The following is a 24,789-nucleotide window of genomic DNA, read 5'->3' as shown; positions in this document are numbered from 1 at the left end:
ACCGCGGCGGTCATTCTGGGTTTCCCACTGGGCTGGCGGGCGACCGCCGAAAGTCCGCCCGCCAGCCCAGTGGGAAACACCCTTCCCACGAGGAAGCCGGCTCAGAATGGAGCCGGCAGAGTGGGAAGGTGCGACGGGTGCAGTTGCACCCGTCGCGAATTTCAGTGTCTGCAAAGCAGACACTGAAATTCTTTGTGGGGCCCTCTTACGGGGGCCCCTGCAGTGCCCATGCCATTGGCATGGGCACTGCAGGGGCCCCCAGGTGCCCCATGACACCCCATACCGCCATCCTGTTCCTGGCGGGCAAACCGCCAGGAACAGGATGGCAGTATGGGGTGTCAGAATCCCCATGGCGGCGCAGCAAGCTGCGCCGCCATGGCGGATTCCCATGGGCAGCGGAAAGTCGGCAGTACACCGCCGGCTTTCCGCTTCTGGCCGTGGCTGTACCGCCGCGGTCAGAATGCCCGGCGGAGCACCGCCAGCCTGTTGGCGGTGCTACCGCCAACCTCCGCCCTGGCGGTATTTACCGCCAGGGTCAGAATGACCCCCAAAGTGTGTACATACACCAGTCCATCAACGAGTGGACTTAGTGGAGGGGAATCGTTCTTGAGAAAGCAAGGTGTTTGTAAGGCCTTGTAACAACAACATCGTCTGGTAATTTGGTACATTTAAGTATTCAGTGTTAAGTTTAGGTTCATTAGGAGAGTTGGCTTTCAGGGTTTTCACCTGCTGCAGATAGTAAATCGTGGTGGTGACAATAGTTGCATCACCTGTTACATGCAGTAGAGTTCAGGGCAGCCGGGGGGGGGGGGGGGGGGGAGTGGGACAGACGGGCTATTGGTGCAGTGGCTCGTGAACAAACGTGGAAGTAGGTAGTGGCAGAGGACACCATTTGTCAGTGTAGCAAGATACGATCTTACTGCGCTACAATCAACTCTGCGGTTCGCTCTCCTAGCAAAGCTATTCAGGACCAGGAACCTGGCTACTATCTCTCTCGCTGTTTGGGCCCTGGAGAGATAGAAGCTGAAACGGTCCCAGCCATGGGTCACCTAATCTGGAAACGTAGCAGATAGCCCAAACCACCTGATCTTTATGACCGCCCCTGCTTACTAGTATAGCCCAACTAATTGCTGTCATCTGGACTGTTCCATCTCCCAACACGCCCGTAGTCCTCCTGCTCCAAGCTCCTATTGTAGCAACATCATGACCATAACATTGCATGCACGGGTTCTCTAGCAGGTAAAATGTCACACTCTGTGAACATCACAAAGCACAGAGATTAGTCCAGGGTTTCTGAAACAAGTCCTTTTGCCGAGCACCAGCTGCAGCCCTTCGCCATAATGTGCAGCACCAGAAGAATAAGCGCCAGTGCCCACCAGCAATATTTCCTCCTTCTATGTCTGCTTCCAGTAGAGTTCATGTAGTGAGTTATTTTCAGCATTTGGTAGGGTCTAATTGGTGAATCCTGACGTCACACGGGGAAGAAGGCTTTCCGCGCTACACATTCCGCATCATAACCAAATGTTCACTTGAAGTATGATTTGTATGTTTTAAATGCTCTAAATACGTTTTGTCCGGTGTCATTTCTAACGAATAACATGTTTATGCAAAATAACTAAATGAATAAATGATATAATAAAGGATTCTCTTTAAACTTAACACCTTTAAAATATTAACAAGCATTTGCATACCTGTCGTGATCATAATTCAGGTAAACCTTCCGTTCTTATTTTAATGTAATTTCTGGATTACCTGCATCTTGTGCATAAAGGTAAAAAAGAAAGAATTTATTGCATGAGGGTAAAGAACAGGACATTACCTTTTTCTTTTTAATAAATTCTAGGCTGTTAGCATTCCATGCTGGGACAAGGGCTTCGAAGTGTACAGACATTTGTTTACACGCAGGGAACAGAAGCAGGAGCTAAGCACTGAACTGGAGGCAAACATTTGTAGACAAAGCATCATGATATTTGAAATATTTGCTTGAATGTCGACAGTTCAGTTTAATTTGGCTTTTCAATATATATATGCAAATACAGCAGTGGAAAAACGTATTGAAGAGCAAATAAACATTTACCTGCATGGCACGTGATGTGTACAATTAGAACACGTTACTCCCTTTCTATTACATGCTATTATGTTTATTTGGATGGGCTTCACGCCTTTAACATTGCTAGACCTATACAGGCAACGATGCAAGTACATATTATTGCATTTTGTGACAGTGGTGGGGATGCAAAAATTAATGTACCTTTCGTGCATTATAAATATTTGAGCTTTGGTCTACTATTGCATTTTAAAGCCCAGTAATCCTCCTCTTTCCATCTTAATAATGATATTAATAACTTGTTTTTTATCTGGTTCTACATATTGCACTTCTGACATCTGTAGTCACTTTCAATGTGATATCTTATCTAATCTATAGAGACAGTTATTCAGCGCTAGCTGCCGCGAATATCAAGGGAAGGGGTGGGGCGGGGGACGGAGATGGGGGAGGCTAAATACATTTTAAAAAAAAGAAAAAAGACTTAACTTTTGTCCCCGCTGCCATCCTCTCCTGCCGCCTCGCTCGTCCTCCTTTCCTGTTCTGGTGTTTCAGCATTCGCTGGGACACCAGAAGAGGATTCCCAGCAATCCTGGCGCTACTTTTATGCTCAAGCTAGCATGAAAGCAGCATAAGGATTGGGCTTAGTTGCTCGGACTGCCCCTCTGACACAACCCTGGGGCCTGTGCAGTTTCTCCAGCCCGGCTGTGTACACAGCCGGGCTGGAGAAACCTAAGTGTGCATGTGTGTTTGGATGGCCGTCTTAGGCCGTCCAAACACACATGCACACTTATTGCACTCAATTCCTCCTCCCACTCCCACCTCTAAAGGCCCAGCCCCGCCCCTCACTGCACCTGCTGGCTGAGCCAGCAACAGAAAAATAAGATGATATTGAAGTATCGTTTTATTTTTCTGCTGCGGGCCCTTAGCCAGTGGGGCGGTGCTCCTCCGCCATTTCGGATGAGCCGCCCCTGAAGGTTTTTTATATTTTAGAGTACTGTTGCTGATTTCCAGGAGGTGCTTTGTGTGTGATGCACTGAGGCACTAGAACTTCAACTCCCATAACCCCCTCAGAACAGAAGAGGTGAGGCAACAGGGTCAAAAGATGTAGGAGGTGTCTGCAACTTGGGATGCCAATTTCCAGGTGGCCCTTTGTTTTTGAGGTGCTGAGGCGCCAGAATAAAGTTTTCTAGCTATTGCGTCATGAATTGTCAATTCTATTAAGGACCCAGAGGCGAAGATTATGCTTTCTCTTTCTTTACTGGGAAAATAACAGCAGCCAATCAAACATTAAAATAAATCACAGACAACTGCTTTTCCCAATATCACTTGTAGTCCATATCCTGCCCAATTCTAGGCCTGCTTTTGATATATATGTCTCTGAGATCTCAGTCCTTCCTCTTTCTTTGTAACAAAAGTAGCCTATTAATCTGAATCCCAAAAAACTGGAAGCTTCATAAGTCCCATGATGAAGAACTCTGAACTGCAGACTCTGGCTGAATCTGGAACAACAACGACGTCTTGTCTGCGAACCTCTGGATCATTCATGCTCCCTTATTGTCCAATCCTAAGAGTAAAAGACACATGCTTATAGAATTGGACTGATCACAAATTACACAGGCGGGTATAAGAAGAAACCACATCACAAATACAGCATGCATATAATTCAAACTCTAAAATTGACATTATAAATGCATATTTGTTCAAAATCATCACATTGTATAGAAATCATGGTATGGGTGGGATAATCCTCGTATCAGTATCTTTAATAGAATTGAAAATTCTTGACACAATAGCTAGAAAAATTGTTTATTCTATGTCAGGACCGGAGCCTTGGGATTATGCAAGTTCAATGCTGATCCACCACTGTAGAAGCGACATCCAGAATAGGTTTACTTTGAAAGTAGAGTCAGAAGACCAATCTGCATTGGCCATGATATCTTCCGAGCGAGAACCAGATCCAAAGGCCTTAGATGCCATAGCCCCACAAACATAATATGCCCCAAATCTAGTAGTATCTATCCCAGCCTCCCCTAACAACCACTTGACCCATCTGGATAAGGTGGCTAATGGACTTTACAGGGAGATGAGTAATTGCCCCGAGCGTCTTTACGAATCTCATGATTACAATCCTCTTAGACCTTTAAACATTTAACACCACACAACTTTTGCTTATGGGGAAAAGCTGGGTGTGAAATGTGCTGAGTTGCCGTCTCTGTACGTCTGGAAATAGTGAAAGAAACTGCAGAAGGAGTAAGTACTCTACCTGCTAAGTCCCGAGCATGCACTCCCGACACACGTCCACAGGATATGAGGCAAAGAAGAACAGCGAGTTTAGCTGACAATTGTTTATGACAGAGGTCCTCGTCACACGGCCAGGCTCTCAAAAAACAGAATATGATCTCTACATCCCATAAAGTAGCATTTTTGGGTTGAGGAGGTCTGACCATTCTGATGCCCCGTAGGAGTTTCCAAATCAGAGGATGCTCACCAACTGGTTTGCCGTCTAGATGAGGATGTCCCGCTGAAACAGCGGATCTGAAATCATTAATGGTCGTGTATGCTATACCCTGAGATGCCAAATCAGAAAGAAAATTGACAATCATACTGATGTCTGCACCCATCGGTTCAACAGGCCGTTCACCACACCAACCCACCCATCGTCTCCAGGAAGCCTCATAGCGCTTATTGGTGGAGGGACCACAAGTTTGGGATAAGAAGAACATTGCGTCTTTCAAAACGTCCGGCACTTGCCAGCATCGCCGAAAAGTCCCCATGCCATGAGTAACAAGTGTCCCTGTAATATAAATGGATGAGGAAGACCTTGACAGATCCAGAAGCAGGGTTGGAAAGGATGGAATTGTGACTGGAATATCACACGATAGTGACATCACTATTCGAAATCACGACTCGGCTTTCCAGAGAGAGGTCACCAAAATTATCTCCTCCGCCTGTCTCTTCACCTGAGAGAGTACTTTCTGAATCATGGAAGATGGAGGGAAGGCATTAAAGAGACTCAGGGGCCAATCCTGGAGAAAAGCATCGGATCCCAGAGCCAGGGGATCGGGTCTCCAACTATAAAACCATTGAAGCTGAGCACTGAGTTGTGATGCAAAAAGGTCTATCAAGCACTTGCCCCACCGTCTCACCAGACTGTGAATCACTGACTGGTGGAGTTTCCAATCGCTGCCATCCCTCTAGAAATGAGAGTTTCAGTCCGCCACCACATTGGAGCTGCCTAAAGTGTACTCCCCTGTCACTGATATACGATGTTGGGGACAAATGTGCCCTTTGCAATCTCAACCAGAATGCACAACCTGGTCCCTCCTAGGGAATTTACTGTATGTATCGCACCACCGATATGTTGTCCATACATAACAGTATGCAACAACTGGCCTTTTGGGGAGAGAGGTCCTGAATCGCAAAGGCCCCTGCTAGAAGCTCTAGACAATTGATATGGGGACTCGATTCTTCCAGGGACCACAACCGCCCCATCTCCACAGCCCTGCACCAAGCCGCCCAGCTCCATTGGCTGGCATCTGACTTGATCACTAACTCTGGGGAGGACACAAAAATGGCTTTGCTGTTCCACGCATCTATGTGCTCCAGCCACCAGATTATCTCAGATCTGGCCTTGTCTGATAATATAACCTGTTCCAAATAACACAGATCCTTGCGAAGATGAAGGATCTTCAGACGTTGAGGGGCCTGATCGTGTGGAGGGCCCAGAAAAATCACCTGGATGGAGGAGGCTAAAAGTCCCACCAGATGAGCAAGAGTCTTCAGTGATATAGTCGGTGAGGCAAGGGCTCCCCTCAACTTTTTCTTGATCAAATTCCATTTCATCAGAGGTAATTTCAACTGAGCTCTAATGGAGTATACTTGAAAACCTAAGAATTCTATGCATTGAGAGGGGCTTATGACCAATTTGTCTGAGTTTATCAGGAAACCCAGATCCTGAAGAATCTGGATAGTCCAGGATGGATGCAATAGAACCGACTCTTTGCTTTGAGCCATGATCAGAATGTCGTCAAGATAGATAGTGAGGTGCACGTCCCTTTGCACCACTGCCCGCAACAGTTTGGTGAAACACCAAGTGGCTGAGGACAAGCCAAAGGAAAGGACGTTGAACTCAAACCGTTGGTCTCACCAACCAAATTGAAGAAAATGACGGTGAGGAGCGTAAGTTGGAACCGTTAAATAGGCGCCTCTGAGATGTAATCGTACAAGCCAATCTCCGTCTTGCAATAGATCTCTTAGAAGATGGATATCCTCCATTATGAAATGGCAGTACACTATCCCAGAGTTGAACATATTTAGATCGAGGGCCAACCTGGAACCCCCGCTTTTTTTCTGCACCAAAAATATTGTGCTGTCAAAATCTGTGGGTGGGGAACCGTTTCGACTATCGCCTGCTTTTGAAGAAGCGAACCAATTTTGTCATCTATGAAACTGCTCTTTGTTTGGGGAAAAAAGAAGCAGAAGGGGAAGAAACACCTGCTTTGGAGTGGAGTAGAATTCCATTCTGTTACCTTGGACTGTATGGCAAGATCCATGGATATTGAGAAAAACGTTCCCACGCTGAAAGATGCCATTTTAACCTCCCCCCAGAATAATTTCTGAAAAGGGAACTACTCTCACCTGATGCAGTGTCGTCTGCTGTGTTGAAACCACCCCAACCCCTACCTCTATAGGGATGACCACGACCTCTCCAGGTCCGGGTGGGGTAGGATCCAGATGTGGCTTGGTAATTGCCACAACCCCTCTGGGGTTATTCTCTTGAGGCCTGGTACAAGCCCCGGCCTGATGCTCGGCCTCTGTAGCATCCGGCCCTGGTGAAAAGGCCCCCACTGAACATTTCCTTCCTTCATAGATGTTTGGGCCTTATCTAGAGTGGAGAAGGTGGCCACACTCTTTTCTAAATCCTTCACAAATTTGTCCCCAAATAACAGACCATTTGCCAAGGTTCCTGCTTCTAATGGGGCCAATTCGGCCAGCTTAAGATCAGTGCACATCAGGAAGGACTTCCGACGCTCCATGACGTAGCACAGTTGGCGTAACCTAAGAGACATATTGCCCTCTGTGCCCATTCCAAAATCGCTTCAGAGGCCAGCTGTGAGCTGGATTCTTTTGCCTGCACTGACAAATCAAGGATTTTAGTGATAGGACCCAGGATGTCGAGAAGTTTGTCTTAACAACCTCTCCATACTCGATCTAGGCCCTTCTTTGAGTCCTTATCAATTTTTTTGAGAAATGTGGCCATGCTGGGGTCTAGTTCTGGAATATCTGCTACGTTGCCTAACAGAGAGGGATGGGGACATGCCGAGCGCAGTGTGTTACGCCCGTCCCTGTCGAAGCTCTTTCACAACTTCTCTTGCCCATAATGTGCTACTTCCACACATGGAACTCACTCTGTGGATCGTGGGTGTGTAATATTTTCTGGGTCTAAAAATACATTTTTCTGAACTAGTGCCTCCTCATTCATATGGTGGGTCTTACGTTTGCATTTGGATGGTTTCTTAGGCTCATCCATCCTTTGCTCAGAATGAGAAGAGGTGGACTGGACCGCCTCTGTATTTGGTGCAGAAGGGACTGAGAAGATCCCAGAAGAACCTAAGGAGCCCCTGGGTCTATATTCGTGGTCTTTAAGGACCCAAGCTGCCATTTACGCAAATAGTTCCACTGAGGAGGTAGGCCCCTCTGAGGCTCTCTGGGCAAGGCCCACATCAGAAGTCTGATTGTCCCTGGTTAGTGTCTCAGCAGGGGGTCTCCCTATCAACTCTTGTTGTCCAAACCACACCAGAGGTTGAGTAAATGGCTTTAGGGCTTTTATAAGAGCCTGATTAACAGAGTCCTGTACATGATTACACAGAGCCTGCACTAGTCTCTCCTCCAGCTGGTGTTCATAATGCACATCAGCCATCTCATGAAAATATTTGACCTCCTCGGCATAGCCATGCTGGCTAAGGAAGATGATATGGGGGGTTTCGGAGTGGAGGGAATAGCCCCAGCAAAATGTCTGTGGCGGCCTAAAATAAGTATGGACGGAGCACCTTCCAGAATTCCCCTAGGGCAAAGCCATAAATCATTTTTTCACCCTGTCGAGCATTCAATGTATTAATGGTAATAATGTCAAACAATATAGATATATATCACAATAAGAATGTATATATGAAGCAACCTATCTCTGGATGCAAGCAGCAAACAAAGAGAAAGAACTGAGGTCACTGAAACATATATACCGAGAGCATGCCAAGGATTGGGCAGGATATGGACTACAAGTGATATTGGGAAAAGTAGTTTTCTGTGATTTTAATGTTTGATTGGCTGCTGTTATTTTTTCTGTAAAGAAAGAGAAAGCATAATCCGAAGTAGTCCGGAGGCGCGTCAGAGCAAGCCCGTCTGCGCCAGTCCGCGCCTGGTCAGGGCCCAACGCCCGTCCCCCTGGTCCATGCTTCTCCGGCCCCCCCATGTGGCACTACTTCTTGCTCTCAACCCCGGCCGGCACACCGCCTGCACCCAGGACAACCCCAGACACACACACGGACCTTTCACATGCCACTCATGCCACTTCTCTTGTTCTCTTGCACTCATACCAGCACCAACAACACCAACAAGCACCACAACAGCAAACCCCTCAATCACCTCAACTGCATCCTCCTTAACACCCGCTCTGTCCACAAGCACGCCATCGAGCTTTGGGACCTCCTCACCACAAACTCTCCCAACATCGCCTTTCTCACTGAAACATGGATGAACTCCTCATCAGAACCCGATATCGCCATAGCTATCGCAGAAGGATACAAAATAACCCGTAGAGACCACACCAACAAACCAGAAGGAGCAATCGCCATTATACACAAAAACTCCATCAGGATTTTCACCAACACCAACAACACCGTAGACAACGCAGAGCACCTACACTTTCAGGTACACATCAATGCCAACACCACCCTAAGAGGAACCCTCATCTACAGACCACCAGGACCCCGCCCCCCATTCTGTGACGACATTGGCGACATTATCGTCTCCCACACCCTCACCTCCACAGACTACCTACTCATTGATGACCTCGACTTTCACCTGGAAAGCCCCCACAACTGCAACTCCACGGCCCTGCTGGACAACCTCTCAAACCTCGGCCTCAAGCAACTGGTCACCTCACCCACCCACTCAGCCGGACACACGCTAGATGCCATCTTCACCTCCAGCAGCCACATCGCCTTCACTCACACCACCGAACTCCACTTGACTGACCACCACTGTGTCCATTTCTCCTTCCTGAAACCCCCCACCCACCACCAACAACATCCTACTCCCTACCGCAAGTGGAACAAGATCTCCAAAGAACAACTAATCTCCAACCTCGCACAAGCCCCACCTCCCAGTACCAACGACCCCAACACCGCTGCCCTCAACCTCACACGATGGCTAGAAACATGCGCAGACTCCCTCGCCCCATTCAAGTTAAACAACAACACCCGCACCATCAAGACCGCCCCCTGGTTCACCACAGAACTTCAGTCCTCCAAATGAGAATGCCAAAAAATTTAGAAAGCCTGGCGCCAAGAACCCTCAATGAGCAACTTCTCCGCCCTCAAGTCAGCCATGCGAAACATCACCAACTCATCCGGATCCTTCTACAAAGAATGCATAGAGAACAACACACACAACAGCAAGCAACTTTTTGCCATCATCAAAGATCTAACCAAACCAAAATCCTGCACCATCGACCTTCCACACTCCCAAGACTTCTGCAACTCCCTCTTCAACTACTTCCATGCAAGATCGCAGACATACACGACAGCTTCACATCGTCATCACCCACCATCACCACCACCGACACAACCAACACCACTATACCCTGCCGCACCATCCTACGGAACACCTGGACCCCCACCTATGACGAAGAAATCGGCAAAACCATGAGCTCCATCCACTCAGGCTCTCCTACAGACCCTTTCCCCCACCAAATCATCGCTCCCCAGCTCCAGGCCGTCATCAACACTTCCTTCAAGACCGCAACATTCCCAGATATTTGGAAACACGCCGAAGTCAACGCTGTTCTCAAAAAACCCAAAGCAGAGCCTGAAGATCTCACAAACTACCGACCCACCTCTCTACTCCCCTTCCCCGCAAAGGTCATAGAGAAGATAGTAAACATACAACTGTCTCGCTTCCTAGAAGACAACAACATTCTCAACGTCTCCCAGTCTGGATTCCGCAAAAACCACAGCACCGAGACCACTCTCATCGCCTGACAACATCAGGACCAGATTGGACAAGGGCGAGACCGTCGCCCTCATCCTCCTAGACCTCTCCGCAGCTTTTGACACAGTATGCCACCAAACCCTTTGTACACGCCTCTTCGATCCCAGAATTCACCACAAAGCCCTGGACTGGCTCACCTCCTTCCTCCCTGAAAGAACCCAAAGAGTTTGCCTCCCTCCTTTCTGGTCTACAGCCACCAAGACCATCTGTGGGGTCCCCCAAGGATCTACCCTCAGCTCCACCCTTTTCAATATCTACATGGCTCATCTCGCCAACATCATCCGTCCCTACGGCCTCACCATAATTTCATACTCTGACGACACCCAGCTCATCATCTCCCTCACGAGGTACCCATCTACCGCCAAGAATAACCTACACGCCGGACTCCTCGCCATTGCTAACTTGATGACAGAAAGCCACCTCAAATTGAACTCAGAAAAAAACGAGATCATCATCTTTGGTCCCAACAAGACAGCATGGAACGACTCTTGTTGGCCCACCAACCTTGGACCACCCCCAACACCCACCACCCACGCATGCAATCTTGGCATCATACTGGACTCATCGCTTTCTATGACTCAGCAAATCAAAGCCATATCATCCTCCTGCTTCAACACCCTTTCGCATGCTATGCAAGACTTTCAAATGGATTCCTTTAGAAACAAGAAAAATGGTCACTCATGCCCTCATAAGCAGCAGACTGGACTACGGCAACGCCCTCTACGCAGGAACCACAGCCAAGCTTCAGAGAAAACTCCAGCGAATCCAGAACGCAGCTGCACGTCTCATCCTCAAGCTCCCCCACCACTAACACATCTCCACCCACCTCAGATTCCTACACTGGCTGCCCATCAACAAAAGGATTGTCTTCAAAATCCTTGTCCACACTCAAAAAGCCCTCCACGACACCGGACCAGCCTACCTCAACAAACAAATCAACTTCCACAAACCAATTCAACAGCTCCGCTCCGCCGACCTCGCCCTCTCTACAGTCCCCTGCATCCAACGCACCATCTCTGGCAGCCGATCCTTCTCCCACCTCCCCGCCAAGACCTGGAACTCCCTCCCCACCAACCTATGCAAGACCCAGGACCTCCTAACCTTCAGAAAGCACCTCAAAACATGTTATTTTGAGCAGTAACCTCCCCCAGTGCCTTGACACCTTACCGGGTGAGTAGTGCGCTTAAGAAATTTGTTTGATTGATTGATTGATAAGTCCCTCATGGAGGAGAGGAGGAACAAGAGGGACAAAATGAGCAGCAGGTGCCCACGGCACGAGACGCCAGTTTCCAGAAGGTGCTTTTGGGTTAGGTGTTGAGGCACTAGAATTTCAACTCCCTTAACCCCCTTAGGAGAGGTGAGGCAACAGGGTCAAAAGCAGCAGCAGAGGATGTACCTGGGTAATGCCCCGGGCAAAGAGTAGGACAGGATGAGGCTGGTCTAGGCCATCTTCCTGGTCCTGAAAATTGGGAATTGGCCCAATTTGTTTCACTAATTGAGAGTTCCAATACGAACTCCCATCTGAAATGGGTAAGAGTAAATTAACTTGCGTCAAGAGGATAAGGAGGGAAAGACTGGAACAGCCACCGTAACTAGCTTTTTAACTGTTGCCGTGGGAGTGCTAAATAATGAAATAGGGCTGGTCGAGGAAAGAATTGGCTGTCCATCTGTCTGCGTTGCAACATAGCTCTGCTCCCCCTTTCACCACTGAGCAGTTAGAAATTAGTATAACTTTACCGCCTCAAGTAAGGCCAGTGGCAGGAATCAGCTTATGTGGTTCCAGCAGAAACTTAGATCGTATTTGTTGTGTATATAATTGCCTCACTCTCAATTAGTCCAAAGGATACCTTACCTCTGAGTAGCCCAGCGCCTGCCAAAAAACACAAAAGGATGAAATGTGCCAATTGACCACACAGATACCTAAACAACCATGGATTGATTTCACAGAAGCAGCAACTAGGTCTAGCCCCAGTTAATTTCATTTGTAGGCCTGAATGGCCAGGAATGTAGGATCTTAAAGACGTGGCTATGGGAAAGGATGAAAGAATTAGAAGCATATGTGTAAAGTGCATTTGAATCTGTTTTAAACAAGCTAAGCATCATGTAAGCTAGGATGGCCATACTTATGGTGCCTGCCAAGGCTTGAGAGACGGTCAGAGGCATGGAACCAATAAATTAGGAGAACTTAGTAACCAGCTCAGCCCAGACCACTCAGTAAGGCCCCAGCCGGTCCCACTCTGGCTGGGGCATGGAAATCAAAAAGCCATTGCAGGTAGAAAGACAACAAATGCTTTAGTGAGTGTGCAAATTCTTAAGTTGTGCTTTATTAGTAAGAACCAGTTGAGTGACCAAAAGCATCCATGGTCCTATGATGAAAAGCATGTGGTGCTACAGTTACCTTCATGTGAAATTCAATATGTAGCTGTATTGTATTGTATTGTAATCGTATTTATATAGCGCTTACTACCCCTGACGAGGCGTCGAAGCACTTTTCGATGAGTAGCACGCTACTCTGGTACCCAACAAGAATTAGTGATGGATTAGTATAATTTAATAAGGAGTACAGTTTTAGTATTATTATGAGTTAATTTGAGTTGTGGATATGAGAGTTTGTTAGTTAGATTGACTGGAGTAATGGAGGGGTGGAGGAGGAAAGAAATCCAGAAGTGTTAATTGGGAGTTTATCCTTCATTTACTCAATCCAAAGGCTTGGGATGAATAAAAGGGGGGCGGAGGGGAAAGAGGATGTGGAAGGGTTAGGGAGAGCATAGTAGCAGGGTGAGATGAATGCAGGAGAATTTAGTAGGGTTGTGTGGGAGGTCACAGAGGTAGAGTGAGGTTTGGTGAGTTAGATGTGGAGGTGGAGGGAAGAGCTTAGGCAGAGATATTTAGGAGATGAAAGTGGTCGAAGGGATTTGGGAAGAGTCCGAGAGAGAATGGAGGATAGTTTGATAGAGACATGACATAAGAGTGATGAGTAGATAAGTGTGATAAAAAGAGAGCAGAAATTCATAGATATCTAGTATAACAACCCAAAAAAAAAAAAAAAAAAAAGGAAGGATGTGGAAACATTATGCTGAAATCAAAAAGAAGGTTGGTCCGAACTAAAAAACAAAGAGATCCACTGGATGGCTAGATAGTTGGGAAAGAGTCAATACTTTCCCAAACATCAGTATGGTGAGAAGGGCATCCTGGCTGGAATACTGCTGAAAAAAATAACAAGCATTTGCAATGTAATGTGTCTCATATTTTCTTGATTTAGAGCTATTAGTGTTGTAAATTTCTAACTTGACTTTTCTTGACACATAAATTGAAAATAAAAAATAAAACATTTGACATAAGCGAGCTGATTCAAAGCACCATGGCCACCATGAGCATGAGCGCGAAGGAGGGACACAGGGGAAAAAGAAGTTTGCTCGCAGTCAAGCGTTTCTGCAATCGTGCAATTCTCCATGTAACAGGGGCAATCTGCAAGAAGCTAACTAAACCACCCTAAGGAGGAACAAACATAAAGCATTTACCAATGATAAAGAATTTTTGAAAGGCATGCCCACGAACAAGTGAAAGTGATGGGCATGCAGTGGGTGTGGTTGAAAGCCCACAGTACTTACAACAGGTCAAAGCGCTTGCGCGCTCGACCTGAAAAGGAGGGGTATTGAGTGGTAATCAATTTAAAAGACCTCTCATCCAGCAGCCATCTGATCCAAAGGGCCAGTTCCCTAACTCAAGACTGGTAGAATCTAGGTGGTGCCACTTGGTTACTTTGACTGCCCAATAGATTGTTTTACAAGGAGGTCACTTGACATTCAAAAGAGAGACTGGGATCAAGCCTCACAGTAGACATAATATCCCGCATACTATTTCCTTTGCCCCTCGTAGCCGCTTTGGAAGATATAGACTGACTGAAGATTAATGATGAATATGAATTCCTAGGATATAGGTGGGAAATGTTAGCAATACTGAAAGAACTGATTTACAGTAATGATAAACAAGAACTGACGAGGATGATAAGCAGCATACCCCTGGAATAGAACATTGCACAGTTGATGCATAAAGTAAACAGCCTGGACTGTCTCACTCTAGTAAAAAAAGTATGGTTTGATATCTATGCAAGAAAATTGGTTACAATTCATACTTCACACCAACAGTACCCTCTAACAAGCATTTGCAATGCAACTGGTCTCTCGTTTGCTTGAGCTAGAGCAATTAGCATTGTCAGACTTTTCTTGCCACATAAATTGAAAATGAAAATAAAACAGTTTCACATAACTAACTGGACTTTTCTTGCCATATAAACTGAAAAGTAAAAGTTTCACATAAGCGAGCTGACGGCTGCCATCAGTGCAAAGCAGACACACAAAGGGAAATAAAAGTTTACTGGTAGTGAAACCTATCGGCAAAAGTGCAATAATCCATGTAACCGGCTAAAGTGCAATTATCTACGTAACCGGCAAAAGTGCAATTAACTATGTAACAGAGTCGATGTCATGCAAAGCGCTCGACTTCTGCCCAGCAAGATTGCGCTGTGACAAAATAGTAAAAGTAGTCCAGAAACCGGATGGAAAGCGTGGAGCCTCGTATGTTTTCAGTACTTGGTCGCTGCGCTCAAGGAGGGCTAAACACAGAAGAGGCATGACATATGCATGCCTTTCACTAATGAAAGCAAGCAGATTTTAAAAGGCAAGCTCACAAATCAATGAAAGAAACTGACCTGACATGGGTGTGGTTTGAAGCCCAAAGAGAGATTACAACACGGGACAGAGCACTTTGCGCTCGCCCGTAAAAAGGGTAGAGAAAAGAGGTGCCTATTTTTATTTGTGTCTGTTTTGTTCCAGTGTAATCACTGCAGAATATAGGTAATTGAGACCTAACAGCAAGATCAATTCTTTGCTAGCAAATAACATACCACCTTGGTACTTTGGACCGGTGGTTTTAATATATATGTATATACTTGTAAAGATTATCGTTAATCTCTCTGTGGTTGTATGAACCAAAACAGTGATGGTGCCATACACTTCACACATGACCCATATGAGGATGCCCAAGTGACTATAATACACTGACAGTAACTCTGGAGTTGGGTTGTAGTCTTATAAGAGTTTTTCAAATAAAGGAGTTTATCATGAGCACTCTAAGAATAAAGGTATCTTAAGGAAGTGGGCTAAAATTGATAAATTCGCCTATTGACTTCTTTTTAATTTGGTGATGCATATTGTATTTCTGACATCTGTAGTCATTGTCAATATGAAGTCCTGGAAGAGGGACCGGGAGAGGATGTGCAAAGGAGGGGAAGAAACCATAAGATATCATCAGCTCATTTGAATCACTGTGGATTGATTAATACTGCTCTAACAAGTGACTTATGCCCTGGAGAAGCAACGCTATACAAATAGTTTGATGCCGTTCACAAGCACATCATATTGTATTGTACTGTACTGCAACATTTAAATTGAACGTATTACCCCTAGTCGGGTGCTGTAGTGCCTGCCTACATGGATAGCATGCTACATTGTGTAAGGTGTTTGATTGGAAGTATGTTGTCTTTATTTTGATCCTGTGTGGGAAGTTTTTTCTTGTTGTGCATGAGGACCACTGAAGTGTGCTTACCGTTCTATGGAGCACAATGTGATGGATGAAGAAGTGTGAGTGATTGTTTATAGTTTTCAGTAAGCAGGCAACTTTGAGCAGCTCTGCAGGTCCTTTTTGGTATTTCTTATGGTCATAGTCCACTCAGCTATTTACTAAAGAGGGTTGTCCACTCTGACATATTTTGTTTATAGTTTATGGTCTTGAGGGCTAAAGGGAAAAGTGGTTGAGAGATCAACTGGGATGGAATCTCTTAACATCATACCAAATCTGACTGTCATTGTTAGATGCCAAGAAGTGACAGTAGTATGTTGCTAGTTGGGACCTTCAGTGTTGGACTGACTTAGAGACTCTGTTGGCCTATTGTGTGTGACAGTGGTTTGTTGCTGTGGACTGGTAGAGTAATGGGTGATATACATGCTCCTTAGCAGTTTTGTTTTGTTTGAGTATAAGAGTGTCAAACAGTAAACAGGAATTTATTAAGCATCCTGTACGATCTACAATCGACTGTCTGACTGTTGAGTGTTACGGTATTAGTTTTAGTGCAGAATAGATATTGTAATTGCTTTATATAGCACTTACTACCGCTGAAGAGTCATTGTTGGGATTTTGCACTGGGCAGGTCACTGCTCCAGTTCCCAGAGTTATTGTTTCTGTTTTTTGTTAGTTATAGTTGGTTATTGGGATTAGTTTTGTGCTATTCAAGAGCCACTCGATGCCTATACTCCAGTATTAATATGGTAGATTACTTTAGTAGGAATTAGATGTGAAGCTTAGTGAGAGAGGAGGATATGGGAATTTCATGCATTGGTTGGTGGTATGAATAGACGGGCTGCAGGATAATTAACTATTGCCAGGTTGCAGGGGTATGACTTTAAAGGTGAGTTTGTGAGGCTGAACACAAGTTGTGAGCACTATGTAGAAATATGATCATACGAATTGATTGAGACAAAAATGCATGTGATTTAGAGTAGGCTGTAATCAGAGAGTAGAGACATGCAGATGATGGAAAGGAAGGAGAGAGTCATTTGAAAGAAAAAGGAGAGCTGAGAGTTGTAGAGAGCTTAAGTCAAAGTCAATATTCATGCAGGGTTTTTTAGAAATATTGTAGAGCAAGGATCTCAGATAGTTAACTCAAGTGCTACAGGTAACTCACCAGCTGCCAGAAAGTAACTCTTCCACATGGAGTCTGGGCTGGTATATGATTCAAAGGATCTGGAGCTTACTGATACTGCTTTGTGCATATCACAGGAGAGAGCACTGCTGAGTTGCACACCACTGAAGTAGAAGCCAGCCTAACCAATAACATGGTTGCATGCTCAAACACACACACTGAGACTGACAGCTTGAAGCCTGCAACATCTCAAATCACAGTGCAGCAAAGCCACCTGCTGCAGTGGGCCCTGGCACTGATAATCGCACTGCATGTGTCTTCGTTCTTGCTTGGAAGAAAGAGCAGGGTATTACAAATTTGCATGAATTGAAATCAAAATATGCAACCTTAACAATAATTCGATTACCTTGTCTGATGTGGTATCTACTGTAACAGTTGTTATGTTTGTTAGTAGCTCAGGATGATTTTCATTGATCAAAAGTAGCTCATACTGTAGAAGAGGTTGGATAACCTTATTGTAGACATTTATGAGACAGCATGCAAACCTGCAAAAAGGAATAACATTATTTGCATGTGTTGCCATATCATTGTGGGCCATGACAACACCCCTGCACACATATACCGCCATCACCCATAAGTTGTAGTATTAAAAAATGTGGTTTCTTATTCTATAAACTCTAATAGATAGGAAAACATATATAATGCTATGGATGATCCTCCCATTTCCCTCTGATAATCAGGTTGGATGATGGAGAACTGAGTGTTTAATGTATTTTTGTAAAGCACTGCTTCTCAGTGCAGGAAGCTTTGGAGCTGTGTCTATCTTGAAGCACCCACTACATAGGTACAATGAAGTATGAGATCCTGCATCTTGCTGTCATTGGGCCTTCCATTAGCAATAATCAGGCACACAAAAGAAAAAGCCCTGCCTAAAAGTGTCTTCACCTGAGCAATAGAAACTAGCCCCACCCTTCACATTTCCCATTTGCCAAAACCAGCAGTGCTTAGGAAGAACAAGTTATTAGCAGACCCTCCCCAACAGGGCCTCTTTGAATTTCCAAGGGAAGTCTTTTCTCCCTTCCTTCCCACCCAAAAGTCTGGTCTTCACCCCAAAGCCATAGGAATGCACACAAATGCCCCTTTTTCCTCGCCATATGGTAAAAACAGAATTGCATTGCTAACAAAAATACACAGTGAGTAGAAACAGCACACACGCACGTGACAAACCTTGAGTGCAAACACACTCCTCCCTTTGCATGTGAAAAGTAAATGGGTGCTGCTCACAGGGAAAACACCCACCCTTCTAAAAAAAGAAAAAATTTACTGATTTCCAATTTATCTAGGGCCTGGTGTAGATCTGCTCATGTTTCCTGACAGATAGACTCTGGATCTCAAAGGCTCTACTGGGCCGGCAGCGGATAAACACAGAACCGAAAACATCACAACACATCGACCCCAAAATCATAAAGCCAACAAAGTTACTCACGTCTTTCAAACCTCATCAAACAACATGTAAGCTCAGAAAAGTATGAAAAAGTGAAGGAATGGAAGCAAAAGAAAAGATGCAAGCCAGGAAGCCACCAAAAAGATGACGCCTGTACCGATTTCACAGAACAAACCTAACGGACACACGGCCATCTAGTTTACACTGTAGAATCTACACCTTAAAATGTGCACCACATGGAATGGAATTTTAGATGCTCAGAGACGCAGAAACAGCTACAGACGTCTCATCTATGTGGCAACGCCTTGCACTCACAATGATCGAGTATGCACACTTCCCTCTGGCTGAAGTGGTGCTGGTGGGCTGCCTCCATGCCTCCTTTTGGCAGCCAGCCTCTATAGACGAGAGGAGCGACTCCCACTGCAGCCCCCTAAGAAGGGGAACACACGCCACAGGAACCGCAGGCCTGGTGACACAAAGTGAGCTGCTGCCACGGATTACTTTGAGAGAGTGTAGCCATCTGCACACTCAGTGCCTATCTCAGTTGGGCAACAAGTGCTAAGGTATGGCAGTTTCAGGGCATAACATTGTAGTAGAGATGTTGATGCGATGTAGATATGCTTGTGCCTGAGGTAGGTTGAAAAGAATCCCTGTGTGACACTGGAGCATCTAGACAAGGCTTGCAGTGGTGAGGCCCATCTGGAAGTCCACCATGCTGTAGTGGCCAAGGCCATGCAGACTCAAGTGCCCTTCTCTGTCAGTTGCCCCCGTCCCAAAGGCCATGAACCAGGCGAGGCAGACAATAGCTTAGGGCATGTAAGGAGCCAATCCTCCTGCCACGTCTAGGGATTCCATAAAGGATCATTTTCTTAGGCTGTCCTTGTCTGGCAAATTGGTTGATTGCAGCCTTAATTGAGCTGAACCTCATCTGGGCAATAGCATCTTTCTTATCTCCCATCAGCATTCCCTCATTTCAGCAATCCATTGGGCTCGCCATGGTGATGTAGTAGACCTAAACAGGTTTCTCCATTTACAACCTGTAGTGCAGATTTGTAGGCAACAATATAAACCACACTGGAAACAAGAAAGTAGACCATAAGGGCGGAAGCTTGGGAGGCAATTGAGAGAGCAGGGAAAACAAGAGATCAGGGATTTTTCCGTAAACTAATTAATTCCCCACATTATAGCAAGGTCCATTCACCTAAAGTGGAAACATAAATACCACCAGAAATGTGGGTAGATCATTTCATGACAGGGTACTCTTCACCCAAGAGTGCCAATCGATCTAGTTTTCCATCTGAGTTTAGGGAAGTGGAAAGCATCACTTTCGCTGCTATTGATATAACACAGGTGCAATGTGCAATCTGCAATCAAAAGCAGTCTTTGCAGTAAGACTCCAGGACCACATGGGGTCTCAGTGGACATACTTAAAGTAAACATCTTGTCGTGAGCTCCACTGTAAAATAATGTGCTCAGAGTGGCCATCACACATGTCTTACCAAGCACATGTCTAAATCAGTTATAGCCCCTATTGTCAAGAACGGATCTGGTGTGATCCTGCTTGAATAAACCAATTTCACATCTGGATGCCACAGTCAAAATCTTAGGGATAGTGTTGTTGGACCGACTTGAGATGTGGTCAGAGCAGAAGACCATATTATTGAAGGTCCAGTATAGATTCTCACACAGGGTGGGAACAGTGGAACAAGCTCTAAATATGTTGTTTTATCCAGCAAATACACAGTTGTGGTGACCCTCCATTAACCAAGAATTTGTAGACCTTAGCTCTGCTTTTGATGAGTGAATCGTTCTAAACTTTTGGTCCATGATGCTTGACATGGGAGTGGAAGAGTCGTTGGTTAGTCTACTAAGTGAAATGCACAGAGATGTGCCTGCAAAGGGTCAATTCGACCCAAGTGGTGAATATGCCAAGTCTTAATATAGGGGTGTACACCAAGGATATGTTTTGGCACTGCTCTTCTTCAAGCTATATATTGAAGGATTAGAACAAGCAAGGTAAAGATAGCCCCAGGTAGGTAGACGACCGTTGTCAATACTGCTGTATGCAGACTATGCAGTCTTGCTGGCAAGAACCACAAATGGGATACAAAGACTGTTGGACTCTTTTTACACCTTGTGCACCAGCTGGGCCTGTCAACACATTGAGCCAAATCGTTTACCATGACATTCAGATCGAAAATATCCAATTCTATGGAAGGATGAAACGCATTATTTGTTCACACGGCATCATTTCATTTTAGTGGCAAACAGAAAAGTCACTGAGCTAACTTGATGGTGAAGGGCATGTATGCATGATCTTTGAAGTGGCAGTATACATTGCAAGAGGCAAAGGGATCAATATTTTCATGCATTTTCTGTGAAAATACTGGCTTACCACTGTGACTGTAGTGTGTATTTGTATGACTTTTAATTTTACAGACAGACGCAGACAAGCTTTGTCAAAGTCAATAAAACACGGTTTTATATGCCAGCGTATGAAAACAGCATTTTCTCATACCATGTGTTCCCAAGCCATAATACATGGCTTGCCACAGTTCAATGTGTACAACATAAACAGAATGTCGCTGTGTGTATTTTAAGCAGCGTTCACACACAATGAATTCAATATACTTAAAAACATAAATGCAAAGGGTCTAGGCCATATTTACAACGTTAGGTTACCTGGAATAGTCAAAATGTCACACTTGTATTGTGTGATGATCAGTATTTGGCAGTGCTGGCAGGGACCGTTCTAACCAGTGAGGCCGAAAAACCTTAGGCTCTGGCACTTACATTGTTACGAACTAGGCACTGCACTGCATGTTATTTATGTTTGCACGGGTGTTAATTTCGACATTGCCGATGTAAGAACGTGTCTAGATGTCGTTCATGAAGATTGATAGTGTGCTCCAATGGAGTTCTGACGATGTCTCAAAAGCCTATATCCTTAAAGTTCTCCAAAGATTTTGATGCAATTTTTGCTGTTATATTCATTATGATTTAATTATTCATAATACATTCAATTGTGTACTCCATAATATTCACCAGACAAACAACTATAGTGGTAAAAACACCTCTTCACAGTTTAACGAAACCAATTTTCTGTGTAACCTCTGCCCAACGTCTATGTGCCAGCTGTCTGACACACGTAATACAATGATGGGAAGCAACACAACTGTCTACCAAATAATGTAATTAATACAGGGCCATTCACCTGGGAGGTTGAAAATAGAGTCCATTAAAAAAATTGAGTAGGATCCAATGTTTCGTGTTTTAAAAATATTTATAAAATTGGAAAAATAAAATACTTTAACTGTTCGCACATTGGATCCCGCTCATTTTTTTTGATAATAGACTCTTTTTTTTCAACCTTCAGTATATTCCGGGACTACATTAATTCCATTATTTGGCAGTTGCCATACTTTGGTCAATAACTCCCATTTAAGATCAGGCTCCATTCTACTTATACCCATTTTCAACTTGTGGTCCACGCACTCGCACTGCCATATATGGGTATTTTCTAGTCCTTACCACAAGTGGTGAACATTGTAATTGTATATATATATATATATATATATATATATATATAGCACTTACTACCCCTTACGAGGCCTTGAAGTGCTTTTCGCCGAGTAGCACTCTACTCCGGAATCCAAAAGGATTAGTGGTGGATTAGTATAGGGAAATATAAGTGCAGTGTTTGTATAGGGAGGTATGAGTTAATTTAAGTGGAGGACATTTAAGTCTGTTAGTTGGATCTAATAGAGTAATGGAGGGGCAAAGGAGGGAAACATCCAGAAGTGTTAATTGGGAGATCATAGCAGTAAGATGAGGTTTGGGATGAATAAAGGATAGATAGAGGAGGGAAGAGTCTGTAGTAAGATGTTAGGGAGATCATAGTAGTAAAATGGGGTTTGGGGTGAGTCAAAGGAGAGAGAAATGAGTGAGAATTTAGTACGATTGTTTGGGAGATCGAAATAGTAAACTGAGGTTTTGGTTGAGACAGAAGGGGTAGAGGAGGTAAGAGTCTAGGAAGGGTTATTTTGGAAATCAGTAATAGAATGGGTTTGGGATGAGTGAGAGAGTGGAGATAGAGGATAGATTAATAGAGGTATATTGTGATGGTGAGACAGAGTAAAGCTTTCAAAAGTAATATTTTTTTTTTCTCTTGTACAGTAGGAGTAAACTAATAAATATATAGATACATGATTACATAGTAATAGGAATATATGTGTAAGGAATATAATATATTGAATTTTAAAGTTGTGTCATATAAACACAGACTTTCAAGAGCTTCAGTATTTGAAGTTCATTTATTTATGCACTTTTATATCATTGTTTTAGTTTTCCTCAATATTTCAATAGTGAAATGCTTGTAGATAAATAGGTAAGATGATATTTACCTATTGTGATAGATAAAATAAAAAGATTCTTAACCATCTAATCAACTTATATAGAAACTGCAATGATGACCTATGAACATGTTAAGTGTAGAATATTATACACATGTGTATGTGTGTATACATATATATATATATATATGCGTACGTATATATAAATATATACATACATACACATATACATTATATTTATATGTGTGTGTGTGTATATATATGTATATATATATACACACACGCCCACATACGTACATTTAAACATGAGTAAAAATAAACATTTGTTAAACAAGTCTAAAAACTATGTATATATTTTAAGATAAAATATGTATTATACATACAGGGAGTGCAGAATTATTAGGCAAATGAGTATTTGGACCACATCATCCTCTTTATGCATGTTGTCTTACTCCAAGCTGTATAGGCTCGAAAGCCTACTACCAATTAAGCATATTAGGTGATGTGCATCTCTGTAATGAGAAGGGGTGTGGTCTAATGACATCAACACCCTATATCAGGTGTGCATAATTATTAGGCAACTTCCTTTCCTTTGGCAAAATGGGTCAAAAGAAGGACTTGACAGGCTCAGAAAAGTCAAAAATAGTGAGATATCTTGCAGAGGGATGCAGCACTCTTAAAATTGCAAAGCTTCTGAAGCGTGATCATCGAACAATCAAGCGTTTCATTCAAAATAGTCAACAGGGTCGCAAGAAGCGTGTGGAAAAACCAAGGCGCAAAATAACTGCCCATGAACTGAGAAAAGTCAAGCGTGCAGCTGCCACTATGCCACTTGCCACCAGTTTGGCCATATTTCAGAGCTGCAACATCACTGGAGTGCCCAAAAGCACAAGGTGTGCAATACTCAGAGACATGGCCAAGGTAAGAAAGGTTGAAAGACGACCACCACTGAACAAGACACACAAGCTGAAACGTCAAGACTGGGCCAAGAAATATCTCAAGACTGATTTTTCTAAGGTTTTATGGACTGATGAAATGAGAGTGAGTCTTGATGGGCCAGATGGATGGGCCCGTGGCTGGAATGGTAAAGGGCAGAGAGCTCCAGTCCGACTCAGACGCCAGCAAGGTGGAGGTGGAGTACTGATTTGGGCTGGTATCATCAAAGATGAGCTTGTGGGGCCTTTTCGGGTTGAGGATGGAGTCAAGCTCAACTCCCAGTCCTACTGCCAGTTCCTGGAAGACACCTTCTTCAAGCAGTGGTACAGGAAGAAGTCTGCATCCTTCAAGAAAAACATGATTTTCATGCAGGACAATGCTCCATCACACGCGTCCAAGTACTCCACAGCGTGGCTGGCAAGAAAGGGTATAAAAGAAGGAAATCTAATGACATGGCCTCCTTGTTCACCTGATCTGAACCCCATTGAGAACCTGTGGTCCATCATCAAATGTGAGATTTACAAGGAGGGAAAACAGTACACCTCTCTGAACAGTGTCTGGGAGGCTGTGGTTGCTGCTGCACGCAATGTTGATGGTGAACAGATCAAAACACTGACAGAAGCCATGGATGGCAGGCTTTTGAGTGTCCTTGCAAAGAAAGGTGGCTATATTGGTCACTGATTTGTTTTTGTTTTGTTTTTGAATGTCAGAAATGTATATTTGTGAATGTTGAGATGTTATATTGGGTTCACTGGTAATAATAAATAATTGAAATGGGTATATATTTGTTTTTTGTTAAGTTGCCTAATAATTATGCACAGTAAGAGTCACCTGCACACACAGATATCCCCCTAACATAGCTAAAAATAAAAACAAACTAAAAACTACTTTCAAAAATATTCAGCTTTGATATTAATGAGTTTTGTGGGTTCATTTAGAACATGGTTGTTGTTCAATAATAAAATTAATCCTCAAAAATACAACTTGCCTAATAATTCTGCACTCCCTGTATTTGTGCAAAGAAATACACCTATGTAGATGT

General features: G+C 44.2%; 1 protein-coding gene across 3 annotated transcripts in view; it reads right to left on the bottom strand.

Moving 5' to 3' along the window:
* Positions 1–1,815: 1,815 nt before the first annotated feature.
* Positions 1,816–24,789, bottom strand: part of LOC138258610 (uncharacterized) — a 251,862-nt gene continuing 228,888 nt past the window's right edge. For all 3 annotated transcript variants that reach the window (XR_011198453.1, XM_069205959.1, XM_069205960.1), the window contains 2 exons: positions 17,422–17,560; positions 1,816–3,611 (listed from right to left, as the gene is read on the bottom strand). Coding sequence is in view for 2 of the 3 variants with exons in the window: in XM_069205959.1 (XP_069062060.1) it covers positions 3,585–3,611; positions 17,422–17,560 (166 nt within the window). In the remaining variant the exon portion in view is untranslated. The remainder of the gene's footprint in view (positions 3,612–17,421; positions 17,561–24,789) is intronic.

Source organism: Pleurodeles waltl, chromosome 9 (genome assembly GCF_031143425.1).
Source record: "Pleurodeles waltl isolate 20211129_DDA chromosome 9, aPleWal1.hap1.20221129, whole genome shotgun sequence".
NCBI lineage: Eukaryota > Metazoa > Chordata > Amphibia > Caudata > Salamandridae > Pleurodeles > Pleurodeles waltl.
The sequence above is the reverse complement of the archived record's forward strand: the minus strand, read 5'-3'. Positions and strand labels throughout refer to the sequence as shown.